At 46.4% G+C, this 20634-nt stretch overlaps 1 protein-coding gene across 1 annotated transcript in view; it reads right to left on the reverse strand.

Moving 5' to 3' along the window:
- Positions 1–20634, reverse strand: part of QSOX1 (quiescin sulfhydryl oxidase 1) — a 77772-nt gene that overhangs the window by 44214 nt on the left and 12924 nt on the right. The window contains exon 2 of the mRNA XM_083743850.1: positions 4578–4678. Within this exon, the coding sequence (XP_083599976.1) occupies positions 4578–4678 (101 nt within the window). The remainder of the gene's footprint in view (positions 1–4577; positions 4679–20634) is intronic.

Consider the following 20634-nt stretch of genomic DNA (forward strand, 5'->3'; position numbering starts at 1 on the left):
GTTTCGGATTCTGCCAGTCCTTTCCGTCAATTCCATAAAGTGGCAGGTTTATAGAAGACCTGTCAGGTCCCCACCATCCCTCTCCCAGGTCACACTGGGCGATGGGTCCCTTTTCTCACTGACTGCTGCAACCCCCGACAGAAACATTGGCTCCTGCTGGCTAGAAAGCAGCTTTATAATGTCAAGACATGTGGCAAGTTGCACCCCACACTGTGGGAATGGAGGGGGTGAGCTTTACACTGGAGTCGGGAGCATTTCTTTCCACCGAGGGTCCCACCTTGAAAAGCCACCTAGCTCTTTAGCAGAAATTCCCAGGAATTTTTAAGCTTCTGTTCCGTAATCGCGAGGGCTCATGGTTTACAGTGGTACCTCTGGATGCGAACGGGATCCGTTCCAGAGCCCCGTTCGCATCCTGAAGCGAATGCAACCCGCATCCACGGGTCACGATTTGCCACTTCTGCACATGTGCATGACATCATTTTGAGCGTCTGCGCATGCATGAGCGGCGAAACCCGGAAGTAACGCGCTCTGTTACTTCCGGGTCACCGCGGAGCGCAACCCAAGAATGCTTAACCTGAAGTTACTTTAACCCAAGGTATGACTGTACTTTACATGCTGTAGATGGAAATGGAGGTTCCTGGGTTCTTCTCTGAAGGCCAACAGTTGCGTTTTTGTGCACCAATGCATTCCAGGTTTAATACAGAACAACCCTACCTATTGACACACATCCCTGGCGTGTGTCATATAATGTTGCCAGAAGATTAGGGAAGGGATTGCTACCCCGCACAGCCCATGTAGAAAGGAGAGTTTCTGGGCGGAGAGAAACCATGGCTATTCTAATGGCACACTAAGATGGATGCATTGCATCTATTTATTGATGCAATGCATCCATCTTAGTATGCTATTAGACTAGCCATGGTTTCTCTGTGCCTGAATTCCTTGGGGCTGCCCTAACTTTCCTTTCAATGGATTCCAGTACATGCCTCTGGGATAGATCACACAGCTTCATCAAATCATCATAGCAGTTATGAGCACCAGTCCAGAACTGGAAAGTTCCCAGTTCAAATCTCACCTCATTCTTGAAAACAGCTTTAACTATGCAAGCCATTGTTCCCGAAAGCTTACTCCAAATGTGCTATGGCTTACCTTACAATAATGTTGCAAGGGCAGCTGAAATACTGTGAAAATCTTCATGCCCCAAGGAAAAGGACCATATAAATGCTAATGAGTGTGCATCTGAGGAACATTCTTCCCTTAGGAGAGCTGGGAACAATTCATTTCAAGTCTAACCATTTTCTGGTAAGGTTTTGGCACTTATCCCAAGGTTTTCTAAAGACACTAATTATTCCTACCCAGCAATGTAGTCAAGGTCCCCACAGGAATGAGCCTGGCTTCTTTCTACAAACCAGTCATGGGGGCTTGACAGTAAACACAGAAAGAGGGTCAGAGGCAAGGTACTGCACAAAAGGAGACCAGACATTGTTGGTGCAATTGCATCAGGCTTTTTAAGGCCGTGTCCGGTTCCCAGTTCTAACTTCTAACACACAAAACACTCGCACAATCGTTCCTGTGGAACTGCTGTAGCAGCATCCCTACATCTGAGTTCATTATCTGGAAGCAGTAGAGGCAGCAAATGAATGTCCCTTTAGAAGGACTAATCCTCCTCCCAGCTCCCAGGACGTTTCCGAGCACAATTCAAAGTGTTGGTACTGACCTTTAAAGCCCTAAACGGCCTCGGACCCAGTATACCTAAAGGAGCGTCTCCACCCCCATCGTTCTGCCCGGATGCTGAGGTCCAGCTCTGAGGGCATTCTGGCGGTTCCCTCACTGCGAGAAGTGAGGGAACCAGGCAGAGGGCCTTCTCGGTGGTGGCTCCTGCCCTGTGGAACACCCTCCCACCAGATGTCAAAGAGAAAAACAAATACCTGACATTTAGAAGACATCTGAAGGCACCCCTCTTCAGGGAAGCTTTTAATGTTTAACAGACCACTGTATTTTAATATTTTGTCGGAAGCCGCCCAGAGTGGCTGGGGAAACCCAGCCAGATGGGTGGGGTATAAATATATTATTATTGTTGTTGTTGTTGTTGTTGTTGTTGTTGTTATTATCCTTGCTATGCGTGGGTTCACGTAGACCAGAGCAACCCGGAAGTGAATGAAGCTGCAGAAAAGGGCTGAACAGAGGAAAAAACAGAAAACAAGCCAATTTGCACATATGAACCAGCCCTGGTGCTTGATAAATTAATAGGAAGGATCCGAAACCGGTGGGACCAGAAGTTCACCGACGACTGGAGTAAATTTACAGATTATATGAAAAGTATATGCGATGACCAGAAAACGTTTGTAGGTTTGCAAGAAGCTCTGTGAAGAATTAATATTAGAAATATTGTAAAAAAAATGAAAAAGGAGATAGGATATGTTATTAATATAAGGCAATATTAAATTAGGAAATGCGTAAGAAGTGAGTAAGACGGAGGATTATCAGAGGAGCTGATAGAAGTCCAAAAAGAATGTATCTGTGATAAAGTGTGTGTAAAATCAATAAAAATAATTATATATGAATAAAAAGAACCAGCCCTGATGCTTGCTGCATTCCTAGACCATGGGAACGAAGGCAAACACAGGATTACCTATATGCAACAACTTTGGGGTGTGTGTGTGATTTTTTTGTTTTGTTATTATGTTATGTTTTGTGTTTTCATTTTGCATTTTTATGTTGTAAACCACCCTGTGATTTTCAGATGAAGGGCAGTATATTAACAACAACAATTTTAATCACAAGAAGTGCCAACAGTGGAGGGATGGCAGATGAAGATGATGGACTTTTGGGAGCTGGCCGACCTGACCGGAAGAGTCCGCGACCAGAAGAAGGAGGAATACCAAGAGGAATGGAAGAAATTCAAAGACTACTTAGCTAAATATGTTAAAATAAATTAAATAGACTTACTTGCGAGTATCAGATAAGCCTAGGATTTAAATATGTGATGTTGTAGAATACTATGTTAAGTTAGAATGAAAAGAAAGAAAGATGTTAATTGACTAAGTAAATTTTAGTGAGAATAGTTTCGGAAAACTGCTACAATGATCTATATGGAAACTCAGCCAGGGGATTCGAGGAAGTCACCCAACAATGTTAAAAAAAGTGGAACTATTACAATTAGGATAAACGTTTTTTTGTTTTTTGATTCTTTTTTCTATTTGTTTGTTTTAAATTTGGAAAACTAATAAAAAAAATTTGGAAGCAACAACAATTTCAAAAAATATTTTGCATACAAGCAAAGTGCTTAAACTTCAAAATCAGCTCAGTTGCTTTCTATTAAACAAGGCTGTTTTCAGCTTCTATCCTCTTAATAAGAATGCTTGCTAAAAATAAAAGCTTTTGGAAACCAGAAGAGCCACAGTTCTCCTCCCTGCCATCATCACCACAATTGGCTAACACAGGTATGCAAGGGCAGGTAGGCTAGTAAAAGTTTATAGGCGCTTCTGACGACATCGTTGCAAGGGAGATCTTTTGTTTAGGAAGGGTTCCTGCAGGTACACACAGGTAACTCTATTTGCTCCATCCATCCTTGCTCAGTAATCTCCATTACTGAGATGAGATAGGTGAGCAGGACCTTCAACCAGCGCCCAGTGCCTACAAGCTCACTGGCTCCCACCAGCCCTGCCCCACAGTCTGCCCCATGGCCTGAGGACCCCAGGAGGAGGAGCGCTGGGCTAAGAAGGCTTAGCAATGGGCGTTGTGTGTATTCTACGCGTATTTCAATGAACTGAACAGAGTAAAAGATGATGAAGCATGGGGGCATGGGAAGTGTATGTATGAACTTAACAGCAATTAGCTTCCCCCCCCCCCCAGTTGCTATTTTGTTGATGCTGTTAACATTGTTTTATAGATTATAAAATGATTTGTTAATCATATAACATGACTTGCTGTAATTGTGATGTTTGGCTTATTTTTTAGTTGCTGTTTCGCTTTATAGATTGCAGTTATTTTATTGATGATTTGTTTATTGTTTTATATTACAGTGGTACCTCAGGTTAAGTACTTAATTCATTCCGGAGGTCTGTACTTAACCTGAAACTGTTCTTAACCTGAAGCACCACTTTAGCTAATGGGGCCTCCTGCTGCTGCCGCACCGCCGGAGCACAATTTCTGTCCTCATCCTGAAGCAAAGTTCTTAACCTGAAGCACTATTTCTGGGTTAGCGGAGTGTGTAACCTGAAGCGTATGTAACCCAAGGTACCACTGTATTTACATTGTATTTGTGGTGTTCTTTTGTGTTTTGTTATGCTGCTGTTATTTATTGTTTGTAAGCCGATTTGAGAAAGCAGCATAGAACTATGATCAATCAAATCTCTCCGTTTAAACAGGCAAACCAGATTTTCCTGCTTTGCTTTCTGAACAAAGGCCTGGTTTTACAGAAAGGGCCCTCTCCTTCAGTTTGGGGGCTCCTGCTCTCCTGCTACCCTTCTGCAAAGGCATAGGGCATTCAGCATCAACCCTAAACGCAACAGGAGGATCCAGCTGAACTAGCTGCAGCGCCGTCACCCTTGAACTTGCCCTCGTAAAGGCAACTTTACCTTCAGTGTTGGGTAGCCGGTGATCCCAAAATCGGAGCAGATTTTCTGGTTGCTGGCCTCAGCACAGTCTAGGACTCCCAGAGTCACAGCAGGTCTCCAATCTGGAGGGGGAATAAGATACAGACAGCAGAATAAAAATTATTACAGTCATACCTCGGGTTACAGACGATTCAGGTTGCTTTTTTTCAGGTTACGGACATGCCAAATCCCGGAAGTACCAGAACGGGTTACTTCCGGGTTTCGGCAGTCGAGCATGCGCAGAAGCGCCAAATCGCACTTTGCGCATGTGCAGAAATGCCGAATCGCAACTCGCGCATGTGCTGCGGGTTGCAAACATGCATCTCGCACCGATCATGTTTGCAACCTGAGCGTCCACTGTATTTTAGATAGATGATAGATAGATAGATAGATAGATAGATAGATAGATAGATAGATGATAGATAGATAGATAGATGATAGATAGATAGATAGATAGATAGATAGATAGAGATGATAGATAGATAGATAGATAGATAGATAGATAGATAGATGATAGATAGATAGATAGATAGATAGATAGATAGATAGATAGATAGATAGATAGATAGATAGATATAGATGATAGATAGATAGATAGATAGATGATAGATAGATAGATAGATAGATAGATAGATAGATAGATAGATAGATGATAGATAGATAGATAGATAGATAGATAGATGATAGATAGATAGATAGATGATAGATAGATGATAGATAGACAGACAGACAGACAGACAGACAGACCGACCGACCGACAGACAGCAGGTGTTATTTCCTTTCCTCTGCTCATTCTTCCACAGTACAGAAAAATTACCGGAACAAGTTGACTAGTATTATCTTCCGTGTGGTTTTTAGCTTATGACGGAGACTGGCTGAGCCTCCCTAATGTCCCTGAGAGGCAAAGAGTTGGATAGGAAGGAAGATCATGGGAACAAAAGGTAGGAGGAGAAGCAGTGAAGAGGAGGAGGAGCCCTGCAGGCCAACTGAGGTGAAGGTTGAAGGAGGAGTAAGGAGAAGAATGAAATCAAAGAGGAGGAGGAGGCCATGACCTGGGAGGCGACTGGAGAACTTTTAGTGGCCGGAAAGGCTGAAGTTCACATACAGACTATACAACTCTATATATTTATCTAGACACTGAGATTGTCACTCTCCATGAACAGACGTGTGTGTGTGTGTGTGTGTGTGTGTGTGTGTGGCAATTTAATAAGGAGTTGTGTAAGATGGGGTCAACTTATTTATAAAGTTGGTCAAGAACCCCATTCTAATGCATAGAAAAGGTTCAAACCATCAAAGACCACATTTTAAGAAGCACCAACAACCCAGAAAATCCCTGATGAAGGGCAACAGAAATACACTTTTTGAAAAGAACAAAAGTCTGTGGGGATTGGAAGTTTGTTGGCTCCTGCACCCCACGACTGTTATCATGACCTTCTGGGTCCCTCCCGTTTTCTTATTTATTTCTTACTTATTTATTTCTTATCATAGCAGCATATGTAATTATAACACAAAATGAATAAGATTCTTTATCATAACTGAACAACAAAACCATGATCTCTAAATAACCACTTAACAATAAGGTTACTAACCAAACGCTTACCCAAAAGATATGCTTTCATTTTCCTACTGGCTGTGATCCCATGTTAAAATAATTCTAAAGCAGCATTCTCATAAGGTCCTTGATCTACCTCGTAAGGAATGATATATATTCCATAACGCTCCTTCACAAATATTAGCACATCATAAATCCATAAATCTTATTCGGCTCAAAACCGTATCTCTTACTATAATCAATACACTTCTGCTGTTTTGCCAAGAAATTGTCTTCTTTCTTGATCTGTTAGAAAATATGTTAATTTGGACATTACTGCAGGGATTATTTGACCTGGATTTTTATGTGGTCTCACTGTCCCCATATCTTATACTTGCAAGAGGCTTAAGAAGCAAGAAATACAGTGGTGCTCCATATGTGCTTAGCACTTTAAAAAATCCTAAAGTATCAGGATTTGGGCCTGACAGAGGAAGAATATTGGTCCAGACAGACAGTTGGCTCAGTGGCGTAGCGTGGGGGGTGTAGGGGGGGCGGCCACACTGGGCGCAACATCTGGGGGGGGCGCTCGCCGCCTCCGGAGACGCCGAAGAGCCTCGGGCGCAGGCTGTAGCAGAGCCCCATGTCTCGCGGAACCGACAAGCTGTGCACGCATCTGGGCTGAAGGCGTCCGGCAGGCAGCGGCTCTCAGCACTCGCCGCGGTCCGGGCGCGCCAGGCAGCCCCCTCCTCACAGCCCCGCCGCTGCTGCTGCTGCTGGGCCATGTTGCATTTTCCTTGCCTCTCTGCCCTCCTCCTCCTCCAGGCAGCAGCGCCAGCGGCAACTCGCCTCAGATCACCTGACACGGACCCGCTGCCGCCATCGTGGCTACCTTACTGTAAATAACCCAGCCCAGGCAGCAGCAAAAAGAAGCTGGCAGCGACGGCAGGTTAGGGGTTAGGGGCGCAAATTACTTGCCTTGCCCCGGGTTAGGAGGCGCAAATTACTTGCCTTGCCCCGGGTGTTGACAACCCACGCTACGCCGCTGAGTTGGCTTGACCCAGGTAAGGCTCATTTCATGTGTTACTAAAATGTTAAACTAAGGCCAGGGAAACCTGGATTCAAGTTGCAGCTTGGACCATGAAGTCCAGTGGGCAACCTCGGAGCGATCATAATCTGCCTACCTTGCGGGGATGTTGTAAGAATAAAACCGTAGGAGCCACATGTGCCATATTGCATCTACAAGGAATACCCCTGACCAGAAGAGCTGACTCTGAGCTGCTTCCTCAGGCACAGACTGAACTGCTCTTCCCCTCAACCCCACAAGTTTGCTCAACATCTTGCTTGCCTCTGGGCCTCCAGTCTTGAGCCTGCCATCTTTAGTCTCGCTCCATTACAGTGGTACCTTGGGTTATGTACTTAATTCGTTCCGGAGGTCCGTTCTCAACCTGAAACTGTTCTTAACCTGAAGCACCACTTTAGCTAATGGGGCCTCCCGCTGCCACCGCTGCATGATTTCTGTTCTCATCCTGAAGCAAAGTTCTTAACCCGAGGTACTATTTCTGGGTTAGCGGAGTCTGTAACCTGAAGCGTATGCAACCTGAAGCGTCTGTAACCCGAGGTACCACTGTATTCCCTCGACATCAGTCAAAACATTGTGTTGAGCAAATCCAAGGAACGCAAATTCAGGCTCAGGACATGTTCCTACAGGGAACAGCAGAAGGTGTTAACCAAGAGAGCTATTTCCAGATGGCACATTGCGAACCCTCTGCATCAGGAGACACTCTCAGTCGCCACCCTAGCAGGGAGTCACAACAGCAGCCCAAATCCCAGCTGCTCCACCCTAGGCTTTTGGTCCCAACTGTCTTGGAGATTAAGGAAGCCCTTGTTAAAATTCCCATTCCTTGCCACGCCTTACTCTTGTTTCATGGGAGTGGCAGAGATGCTCGCCCATCCACATGCTTGATCCGTGGCCAAACTACATAGCCCAGACTACCTTGAAGACAAAGGCTGCACGTGGACCTACAAGGCCGGAGGTCAAATCCCAGCTCAGGCACAGATTTACTGGAATTGCTTTGCTGAACTCATCGGAACTTGGCCTCAGTTACCACACCCATTGCCTCACAAGTCTTTCTAAGCCTGGGGTTGGGCCAGGCAAAAGCTACGGTCAGGCAAAGAATTATAGATACCGAGAGACAATGGGACTGCTCAAGGTGCCCCGACCATAGCTGTCAACTTACAGATTTGAAAATAAGGGACCAGCAGTCTCAAAAATAAGGGATCAGCAGCCAAAATAAGGGATTTTAGTCAACCAGCAGCCAAACGAAGCCTCAAGCGGTGGTTCCCACAGCGCAGCAACCCAGCAAAGGGGATGCAGCAAGGAAAACCACCGTCACCTCTCCGCTGGGAAGCGCTGAGCAAAGGCGAGTCCCCAGGCAAGCTCCACCCCCCAGTCGTTCTTAGACTCCTTATTGGGTGAGCAACGCAGCCAAGCAACACAGTTGGAGCCTCCCTCCTCCCTGGCTGGCAGGGAGGGAGGGAGAGGAGCTGCTTCCTTTGAAACCTGGGAAATTTAAGGGACATCATCAATAAGGGACAGCAGCGGGACACGGCGCTGGGATAAGGGACTTTCCCACCAAATAAGGGACGGTTGACAGCTATGGCCCCGACTATAAAGTTGGAGAAATTGAGATATATATAGCCGTACTGGCAGCATATCTCTTCTTTCTCGTATCTAAAAATGCAAGCAGGGCCTTTACACTCGCCAGAAGTTCAGCCCTGCCCTCACCGGTCCTGGAAGGAGCCTTTTTAAAAGCCCCATGCGCTCAGAGACTTTGCGCCTGTTCATTGGGGGAGATAGGAATCCCAGAGCACTTGTTCTTTAGATGTCCCTTTTATGAAGAGGCCCGTATTAAGACCATTGATCCCCTGCTGGTGAGGCTTGCTGACCTCCCAGAAAAGCAAAAATTTGACCTTTTCCTGTTAGGCAAAGATCAGAAGGCGACCCGGATGGTCGCCAGATTCTGTGTACAGATCTGTAGGCGCAGACCATCTCCCAACTCAAACTAGTTTGTTAAGAAAATCCCCAAACTCGGTTCTATGGGAGACTCTGGGTCAGCTCCCTGTGGTAGTTTATTGTTGTACAGTAGTGCCTCGCAAGATGAAATTAATCCGTTCCGCGAGTCTCTTCATCTGGTGGTTTTTTCGTCTTGCGAAGCACGGCTATTAGTGGCTTAGTGGCTATTAACAGCCTAGCGGCTTTAAGAAAAAGGAAACAAACTCGCAAGAACTCACAAGACGTTTCGTCTTGCGAAGCAAGCCCATAGGGAAATTCGTCTTGCGGGACGACTCAAAAAACAGAAAACTCTTTCGTCTTGCGCGTTTTTCGTCTTGCGAGGTACCACTGTACATTGTTTTTAAATTTATTGTTGTACAATGTTTTAATTGTTTGTTTTCCTTCCGTGACTGTACCCCCAAGTGTGTTTTATAAGCTGGTCTCCGACCATAATAAATTATCTATCTACCTACCTACCTACCTACCTACCTACCTACCACACCCAACAAATGGTCCTACACCTAATGTACGTGCAAAGATTTTGGAATCTCACATTCAAGGTTCCCAAGTTGAGATTCCTGCATTGCAGGGGGTTGGACGACCATCGCGACCTTTTCACTACGATTCTACAAAGCTCAATAATCATGCAAATGAAGCAGATCAAGATAAACTTTTACTCTTCATACAAAACTGTGCATTTTGTGAAGGGTCTTTACGCTAATTACTTGTTTTGGCGGCATGCTCATTTTCAAACAGGCAGTCCCCAGGAAAGGCCCAGGAGCGTAGGAAAGGAAAGGCAACTCAGGTACAGTCCAAAACTGTAACCAAAATAAATTGCAGAAGTTGGTGGCTGCCCCTTCAACTGTCCTAAGGGAAGGAGGGATCAATCCATCAGCTTTTTCAGGCTCCTCCTTCCCCCTGAAACGTGCCAGCTTGCCAACAGTTTTAAGAACTGGTGCCCGGGTTTGATTTCCGCTTTCCCTTCCGTGTCATTTCAGTTTGCAAGCCTGTGGGCAGGGACTGTGCTGTTTTAATTTATTGCTGCCCCAGGAACTTTTCTGGCTGAGGAACAGAGTACAGATGCTCTAACATAAATAAACAGAACTGCTCGCTTTGTGTTATCCCTAAGCAAAAATGCAACTTCCCCCTCTCCGCACTTAGGTTTTTGTGCAATTTGGAGCGTTCGGGTAGGAAAGGAAGCAGCGGCAGTTGGAGAGCGGAGGAAAGAGAGTTAAAGAAAATAATAATAATAATAATAATAATAATAATAATAATAATAATAATAATAATTTATTTATAACCTGCACATCTGGGAAGCCACTCTGGGCGGCTTCCAACCAAATATTAAAATACAGTAATTCATCAAACATCAAAAGCTTCCCTAAACAGGGCTGCCTTCAGATGTCTTCTAAAAGTTTGGTAGTTGTTCTCTTTGACATCTGATGGGAGGGCGTTCCACGGAGCGGGCACCACTACCAAGAAGGCCCTCTGCCTGGTTCCCTGTAACTTGGCATCTCACAGTGAGGGAACCGCCAGAAGGCCCTTGGAGCTGGACCTCAGCATCTGAGCAGAATGATGGAGGTGGAGATGCTCCTTCAGGTATACTGAACCGAGGCCGTTTAGGCCTTTAAAGGTCAGCACCAACACTTTGAATTGTGCTCAGAAACGTACAGAAGTACAGCCTGGCCACAGAGGACGAGGAGGAGGAACTAACTCGGCATGTGGCCCAACTAAAGGCAGCCGAAGTTCTCAAACCCTTGACCTCAGGCAGGAACTCTACCCCTTTTCCCCCAGCAAAGCTCTGGAGGGACTGAGAGAAACTGCAGAGAGGGATTGACCACACCCAGTCAAGGAAGTTTCCATGCGCCAATGGAGCAGGGTCAAGCGATACCACTAATTCTGCCAAGTCAGACTTGTTTGGTACTGTGAGAAGCAGGAGCCTCTCCTTGTAGCACCTCTGATGTGCATATTTTACTTCTGCCAACTTTGACAGGAGCAGGGCCGGCTACTGTGCAGGACCCCACCCAGCGGCGGAGCAAGCCGGGTCAGGACACTCCGTGGGACCTCCGGGAGCCTGCCTGCCTCCTCCACTCAGCCGCCCTATAGCTGAGGGGGAGACGGCGGGCAGACTGTTTGGGGCAGAGTGGAGCCTGCGCGTGCCCAAGCCACCACGCCACTCCCAGGAGAGACGCGTGGCTCAGGTGTGCTGCAGGCCCCGCGGTGAGTGCCGCCAAGCATTTTGTCACCCCCCTCAGTGGTGACACGTGGGGCGGCCCACCCCGACCCAACCTGGTCAGCTAAACCAGGTGAAGGCAGCCAATGGATCTCAAACCCTCAGTGAGTTAGGGTGGTTAAGTGGACAAGACCAATGGCGGGTCCAATGGTCAAAGAGTTGGTTTCTGCGTGTGCTGTAGAGGGAATTGAGGGGCAGATGGGGCTTGTCCTCCTGGGAAAGGATCCCATCTAGGAGAAGGAAAACTCTGGTCCTAAACCTCCACCGCCTTGTGGGATATCTTCGGGAGAAGAGAAGGCTAAGCAGTAAACCCTACACAATTCTGGAATGGCATCCCTAAGGTGGTTAGATTGTGTTAGTAAATGAAAGGAGTTAATATTAATAGAAATATGAATTTGGAGAACTGTTAAACAGGTGATATAATGAAATTCAGTTAGAGGGGATTTGAGGAAGTCAGTTATCAATATAATGAAATTAGGGATTTGAAGTAATAACTATTTTTTGTGTTTTTTCTTTGTTCTGTGTTTTGTGATGTTTTTCTTTTTTCTTTGTGACAAATGTGAAAATCAATAAAAAAATTGGAAAATAAATAAATAAGATGGTTAGATTGTGCCTTGTACGCCTGCAGCCAAGCTAGTGCTTTTCCTCTGGACCACATCCACAGTGAGGCTTGTTGCCTGGGCTGCCCAGGACCTCCATACACGCTGCCCAGGCTTGTGCCCTGGGGAGGTCACTTCAGTGCGGCCATGCAGCAATTTGACTTCAGCCCTGAGGGCACACTCCTCGGCCCAGTATACCTGAAGGAGCGTCTCCACCTCCATCGTTCAGCCCAGACACTGAGGTCCAGCGCCGAGGGCCTTCTGGCAGTTCCCTCACTGCAAGAAGCAAAACTACAGGGAACCAGGCAGAGGGCCTTCTCGGTGGTGGCGCCCGCCCTGTAGAATGCCCTCCCACCAGATGTCAAAGAGATAAACAACTACCTGACATTCAGAAGACATCTGAAGGCAGCCCTGTTCAGGGAAGTTTTTAATGTGTGACATGTTAATGTATTTTTAATCTTTGTTGGAAGCCACCCAGAGTGGCTGGGGAAACCCAGCCAGATGGGCAGGGTACAAATAAATAATAATAATAATAAATACAAATAATAAATACAAATAAATAAATAAATAAATAAATAAATAAATAAATAAAAATAAATAATAATCTCTCAAGGCAGGGGGATGCCAACAATAACTTAGACAGCCTCGGTGTCCACAATAAACATACACGGAAGAACGGTGTTTGTTCCCCAGGTGCTTACAATCCAAATTTTGACAAGGGGATGAGAGAAACATCCAGGAGAGCGGTAGAAGGCAAGAGTGGCAGAACACCAAGATGACAGAGATGCAAGGGAGATTGCAACGTCCACCGTGAGTCATTTTGCTTTGCTTCTGTTCCCTCAGATTCCATGCAGAATACAAGCTGTCCTTCCCACAGATGACGAGAGCTGTAGCCTGGGACTAAGAACATGCCAATTATCACTTCCTACGGGAGAAGCATTTGCGTTTCCATCTCTGCCACTGACTCAGCAAGACGTTGGGCAACTCTCTTGATCTCCATTTCCTCATTTAACCTAATAGGGGTAATCATAATCACCTGATGCCGGTAAAAAAGGAATTTGAAACATATCACGGACGTGCGCCATTCTGAACACAACACATTACTCAGCCTTCCCCGAATCGTCCCCAACTTGAGGGGTTCCCAGAGATTATTAGTTTTAACAAGGCAGTTCGTGATGGACAACGCAAGAACGAGGAAAGCGAGAGGAAAGGCAAGCATCAGCGCGGTACAGTGGTACCTTGGCTTACATCCGCTTCAGGTTACAGACCCAGAAATATTACCTCGGGTTAAGAACTTTGCTTCAGGATGAGAACAGAAATCGTGGTCCAGCAGCGCGGCAGCAGCAGGAGGCCCCATTAGCTAAAGTGGTGCTTCAGGTTAAGAACAGTTTCAGGTTAAGAATGGACCTCCAGAACAAATTAAGTACCTAACCCGAGGTACCACTGTACAGGAAAAGAGAAATTGTAGGAAAGTGGCAAAATGCCAAATGTGCTTTCGTGAAGACCTTCAGGGCCACAAAGATAATTTACCTAATAAGGCAACATCTCTTTAAAAACAAACAAACCCGGAAGGTTTGTCCCAGCTTCCCCCTTGAAGCAAGACCTGCACATTTTATACTCTGCAGCTGTGGAAATTAGGTGGGCCCAATTGGGGTGGGGGGTGGATGGCAGGGGGATGTGGGGGTGCACAGGCAATCGGAAGCTTTATTAATGCTGTGGAAATTGCAAAGAAGCAGTCGAGTCCAGATGAGCTACCTGAAACAGGTGCATGCAACATTGCCCCCTACAATTGGAAGGCAAAATGAAGCCCCTGGATTGGGCAGGCTGGGTATTTGTCAATTTAGAAAGACTGTAAAGGTAAAAGGTAAAGGTACCCCTGCCCGTACGGGCCAGTCTTGACAGACTCTGGGGTTGTGCGCCCATCTCACTTAAGAGGCCAGGGGCCAGCGCTGTCCGGAGACACTTCCGGGTCACGTGGCCAGCGTGACAAGCTGCATCTGGCGAGCCAGAGCCGCACACGGAAACGCCGTTTACCTTCCCGCTGGTAAGCGGTCCCTATTTATCTACTTGCACCCGGAGGTGCTTTCGAACTGCTAGGTTGGCAGGCGCTGGGACCGAGCAGCGGGAGCGCACCCCGCCGCAGGGATTCGAACCGCCGACCTTTCGATCGGCAAGTCCTAGGCGCTGAGGCTTTAACCCACAGCGCCAACTGCGTCCCAGTAGAAAGACTGAGAGGATGCTAAATCACAAAGCACTTTTAAGCAGAGGACAGTGGATGCTCGGGTTGCGAACATGATCCTTGCCGGAAGCACGTTCGCAACCCACAGCGTTTGCAACCCGCCGTGCCGCGTGTGCGCACACCGCAATTTGGCAATTCTGCGCAAAGTGCAATTTAGTGCTTCTGCGCATGCGCAAGCACCGAAACCCAGAAGTAACCAGTTCCGGTACTTCCGGGTTCGGTGCAGTGCCTCTGTAACCCAAGGTATGATTGTACACAATAAAATTATTGATAAAGCATATTTTAAATTCCCCAAAACTGAAAAATGCACACACGTAAAATAATTATCAATAAAAACATAAAAGGTAAAGGTACCCCTGCCCGTACGGGCCAGTCTTGCCAGACTCTAGGGTTGTGCGCCCATCTCACTCTAGAGGCCGGGAGCCAGCGCTGTCTGCAGACACTTCCGAGTCACGTGGCCAGCGTGACGAAGCTGCTCTGGCGAGCCAGCACCAGCGCAGCACATGGAAATGCCGTTTACCTTCCCGCTATAAAGCGGTACCTATTTATCTACTTACACTTCAGGGTGCTTTCGAACTGCTAGGTGGGCAGGAGCTGGGACATAAAAACATAGATAATACTTTAAATAAAAACATAGATAATACTTTAAAAGCAAACATAAATAACTAAATTTTATGACTGTGTAGTCTTGCTGAAATAAAAAGGTTTGCTGCAAGCAAACAAGGTAGCGAAGGTTCCCTCTGCCTTGTGTCAACAGCTGAGGCCACACTGAAAATCAGCAAATGGGAAACATTATGAAGAGTAAATAATAGGAGCACAACCTTTTCTAGGCAAGGCAGTATACGTATTCTGCCTGTAAAACACCCGCCACAATCTGAACTACGCATTGAAAACCATGACATACCCCTTTAACCAGACGTGCCTTTCGCCAAGGGATCCTGGAAACTGTGGTTTGTTTAAAGGGTGCTGAGAGTTTTTAGGGGACCTCAACTCCCCTCACAGAGCTACCATTTCCCTGGGGTGTTAAATCACTCTGCAAACTGTAGCTCAGGGAAGTGAATCCGGGTCTCCTAATAACTCTCAGCACCCTGAAAAAACTACCTTTCCTAGGATTCTTTGGGGGAGGCCACAACTGTTCAAAGTGGTATGGTGTGCTTCAAACCTTAAATGTACATGGAGCCCCCAGTCTCTTAGCACCTCGAGTCCAGCTCCAGCTCCAACTGGAGTAAACTCTGACTTTTAAAGTCACTTTAAAAGTCAATTCTCCGTGAAATGCACAGATGAAGCTTGAGAGGCGCAACTCCCCTCTTCCCCTACAGTATCACTTGAAAAGTAATAGTAGTCAGCATTTGCAAGAGTTAGGTTTGTGGGACCTTTCCGTTGCTGAATGGAGAAAGCAATTAACCAATGGATTCTTTCGAAACACGCACACAGAAACAGGGGAGTGGAAATTGAATCTGTAGGGCAAGGCATGATCAGTGGAGAAGTCCAGGGTGTTTTGGCAACACCCTGATCCCTCTGTTTCACTGACATCCCATTGAAGGGAAACTGAAAAGGGGACTCCCGACAACAGGGCTCAGCAAGGGTTACCTTGCCTGGGCCAGTTCACTCCAGCAGAAATCCCTCTGTGGGCTGGATAGCTCGCGCGCCCGCAATTTTCAGTGTCTGCATCTGCGCAGACGCAATTCCCAGCACCGTGGAAGTGAGTCCCCGTGCCAGTTTAGCGCAGCACGGGGGGACACATCGAGCAGGCAGCTCAGTTCGGGAGTGGCTCGTGGGCCGGTTAAATGACCTCCGTGGGCTGCTTGTGGCCCATGGACCTTAGGTTGCTGACCCCTGCCCTACAAGGAAGGCAACTAATTGTACCTCTTTGTCTTCATTGAACCGATTGATTGACTTCCTTGACAAGAGATTATGCTTTCCCCAAAACACAGATGAGACACACATCAATAGAGCAGAGAAAAAAGATTATTTCCCCGCCAGTTATCCCTGAGGCAAATAAAAGGTTTATGTAGCACAAATCATTACTAATGAATGCAAGACTGAAAAGGTATGGCCCATATGAATAAGAATGAACGCCACCGGGACATCAATGGAGAGAGATAAAGGTCAGGAAATGACAGTCACTTGTGGGGACCATAATCTGCTACCAAAACACTGAGAATTTTAAACCTGTCTCTTAAAAACTAAAGGCACAAGCAGTCACGGGTCCCATTCATTTCAATGGGAGGGTGAGATCATTGGAATCAATGGGACCACTTGCTCAGTTTTGGTTGGATCATGTTTTGTGGTCTAGACTGCTAAGATTTTTGAGTGTTTCTTTAATGGAGGAAGGGAATGGACTGCGAATGGCCATGGGAAAAGAAAGTGTGAGGAGATTCCTATCCCCTTGCTCTTTCATTCAGCCAATGGGAAGGGGGATGGCAAAGTGGGGGTGCTGCAAAGGGCTTTTGGGGTATCAGGTGGGGAGGGGGGACAAGAAAAACTGTCTGTGGGATATCTCATGGTTTAATCATGGTGAGCTTAATAAACTATGGTTTAATAAAGTTAAATTTCCAACTTTTGCTCAGGAAGATGTGTGAACCAAGCCAGAGACTCCTCTGTAGTTGAAGAACACCCTCTCCTTGTGATCTCAAAGTCCAAGCTACACACACTTTGGAAAGCTGGAGCAACGAAGAGTCTTGCAAAGGTAAAAAGGTAAAGGTAAAGGACCCCTGGACGGTTAAGTTCAGTCAAAGGTGACTCTGGGGTTGTGCTGCTCATCTCGCTTTCAGGCCGAGGAACAGCTTTCCGGGTCATGTGGCCTGCAGGACTAAACCGCTTCTGGCACAACGGGACATCATGATGGAAACCAGAGTGCACAAAAACACCATTTACCTTCCCGCCACAGCGGTACCTGTTTATCTACTTGCACCGGTGTGCTTTCAAACTGCTAGGTTGGCAGGAGCCCAGCCAGAGCAACAGGAGCTCACTCCATTGCGGGGATTCAAACCGCCAACTTTCCGATCGGCAAGCCCAAGAGGCTCCAGCGGCTTAGACCACAGCGCCACCCACGTCTTGAGACTAACACATTTATTGCAGCATTTTTGTGCACGACAACTTTCACCTGGAGATTCGTACTGTGAGTTTTGATTGACTGATTGAACCCACATATTAGTCAATATGATTTATAGAATCATATAACAGGAATAGCAGAGTTGGAAGGCTATTCATTAGGGTCATCTAACACAACCCCCTGAAACATCCATGATCTTAAAGCAAGCATTGCCTCCTGGATGAATACAATTGCCACTGGTCATACATTGAATACTTAAATGCAATTAACTTTTATTCTTAAAAATCTGCTGCCCGTTTTAAATTGGCTTAAGCTTACAACACTCATAACGAATTTATCTCATCATTCCAAAACACTGCAAAGCAGTTCCAAACTGCTGAGCCAATCCCATTCCTTCCTTATCACAGCAGGCTGCCCACAGCCTGTGTCTGTAATGATGTGGGTTCCTGAAGTCCAAAACCATGGCATGTCTGGCAGATAACATTTAAAACAGGTTATTAGAGTGTGGGTTGAAAGAGACATGACCATCTATGCTGACTGACAAGCCAACTGGAAACAGAAATGTATAGGCTACAAAAAAACTACTGTGTAGACTCCCGATGGGTGAGATTAGGGGGTCTAGCATAAAAGCAAACGTTTGGGAAATGTTTGGGCTCGTCACCTTGGACAAGCACTGGCACAATGCTCCAGCTGTAAAATACAGATTCAGTGCTCTAGGGCAGGCTTCCTCAACCTCGGCCCTCCAGATGTTTTGAAACTACAATTCCCATCATCCCTGACCACTGGTCCTGTTAGCTAGGGATCATGGGAGTTGTAGTCCCAAAACATCTGGAGGGCTGAGGTTGAGGAAGCCTGATAGTCCACAAATGTATGTCAACCTTTAAAAGAAACAGAAAAGAAACCCAGCCATACAGTATAATTACAGCCATCACAACATCCCCTGGCAGCAAGTTCCGCAGGTTAACTATCTCTTACCAAAGACAACAAACTTCCTGGTGCCCAGAGCAACACTCATTTGCATTTACCCACAGCTATGCTAAACTCAAGCAGCAATTTCCCATCTCCCCGTGGAACAAGGAATGCTGAGCAGAGAGATATGTCTTCCTCAAAGTCTGGCGAGTGGCCATGCCTAATTCTCCCTTGGTTCTGCAAAATGGGAGAAAAACCTGTCTCCCTTCTTTGAATTACAGATAGGTAGCCGTGTTGGTCTGTCATAGTCAAAACAAAAAAAATTCCTTCCAGTAGCACCTTAAAGACCAACTAAGTCAGTTCTTGGTATGAGCTTTCGTGTGCATGCACACTTCTTCAGATCCAGTTACAGATAGGTAGCCGTGTTGGTCTGCCATAGTCAAAACAAAAAAAATTCCTTCCAGTAGCACCTTAAAGACCAATTAAGTTAGTTCTTGGTATGAGCTTTCGTGTGCATGCACACTTCTTCAGATACATGTGTATCTGAAGAAGTGTGCATGCACACGAAAGCTCATATCAAGAACTAACTTAGTTGGTCTTTAAGGTGCTACTGGAAGGATTTTTTTTTGTTTCCCTTCTTTGAGGCAACCCATTCACTCATACAATCCCCTCAGGGGCTTTGGAAAGACGGGGTAAGCTAAGTCCTTTAGCACTGGGGGCGGGGGGCATCTTGCTGTTGCCCTCAAGATGTGATTGGACTACAACTTCCACCATTCTTGACCATGAGCCATGCTGGCTGGGACTGAAAGAAGCTGGCATATTACACACACACACACACACACACACACACACACACACCTGTTTTAGCAGGAAGTCAACACAGCAGACACTTCCTTAAAGTAGGCAGCAGGAATTGTGGTAATTAACACCTTTTCCTAACGTACCACTGGGTGCTAATCTATGTTGAGTTTTGATCATGGTTTATGCCAAGGGTAGGTAACCTAAGGCCCAGCGGCCGGATGCAGCCCAATCACCTTCTCAATCCAGCCTGTGGACGATCCGGTAATCATCGTGTTTTTACATGAGTAGAAGGTGTCCTTTTATTTAAAATGCATCTCTGGGTTATTTGTGGGGCGTGCCTGGTGTTTTTACACGAGTAGAATGTGTCCTTTTATTTAAAATGCACATCTGGGTTATTTGTGGGGCATAGGAATTCGTTCATATATTTTTTTCTCCAAAATATAGTCCGGCCAACCACATGGTCTGAGGGATGGTGGACCGGCCCACGGCTGAGAAAGGTTGCTGACCCCTGGTTTATCCAGAAGGGACAGCAGAGGAGGCCTCTGTTGCCATAAGCCTTTGGGTTTCAAACCACCTTGAAGCGCCAGTTGCCCTAATGACGGAAAGACCGTGAAGGATGGCTTTAAACAGGCAGATTAATACAGTAGTACCTCAGGCTAAGAACTTAATTTGTTCCGGAGGTCCCTTCTTAACCTGAAACTGTTCTTAACCTGAGCCACCACTTTAACTAATGGGGCCTCCTGCTGCTGCCGCACCACTGGAGCCCGATTTGTGTTCTCATCCTGAAGCAAATAGTACCCGAGGTACTATTTCTGGGTTAGCAGAGGCTGTAACCTGAAGCATCTGTAACCTGAAGCGTATGTAACCTGAGGTGCCACTGTACTGCCAAGCTGCAGGATCGCTTCCCGTAAAGGGAAGAAGGTTGACTCAGTCCACTCGAAGGCAGAATCAAGTCACCGTGTTTACAATTTCCTCTCGCCACCTCAAAGGGATGGAAATGTTCTTCACTTCCTGCCCTGACCCAGCACAGCAGCAATGAAGTGGACCTTTTTGATCAGCCGATGCACTCCACCCCAGAGATGGCGAAACTTCCACGGCTGCAAAGTGGTTCAGACAGCCCTAATTGTGGCAATCAAATAACAAAGTGATTGGCAACACATTTCTGGAGGACGCACAGACCTATTAGGCATGGGTAGGCAAACTAAGGCCCGGGGGCCAGATCCAGCCCAACTGCTTTCCAAATCTGGCCCGCAGACAGTGTGTTTTTACATGAGTAGAATGTGTCCTTTTATTTAAAATGCATCTCTGGGTTATTTGTGGGGCATAGGAATTCGTTCATTTGTTCCTCCAAAATATAGTCTGGCCTCCCAGAAGGTCTGAGGGACAGTGGACCGGCCCCCTGCTGGAAAAGTTTGCTGACCCCTGCTATTAAGCCATTGTGATAGGAATTTTATGGTCTTAGATATATGGCAACGTTCATAACCACACGTACATAGATCAGCACAGGAAAGCCAACCTGGAACCATTTTGATTCCTAAACTGAGCAAATGTTTCTCTGCATGGTCAAAATGGAAAAGTCTCCCCATTGTCTCTTTCCTCACAAATCCTGTCTTAAGGACA

Source organism: Podarcis gaigeae, assembly GCF_964106915.1.
Source record: "Podarcis gaigeae genome assembly, chromosome: 6".
NCBI lineage: Eukaryota > Metazoa > Chordata > Lepidosauria > Squamata > Lacertidae > Podarcis > Podarcis gaigeae.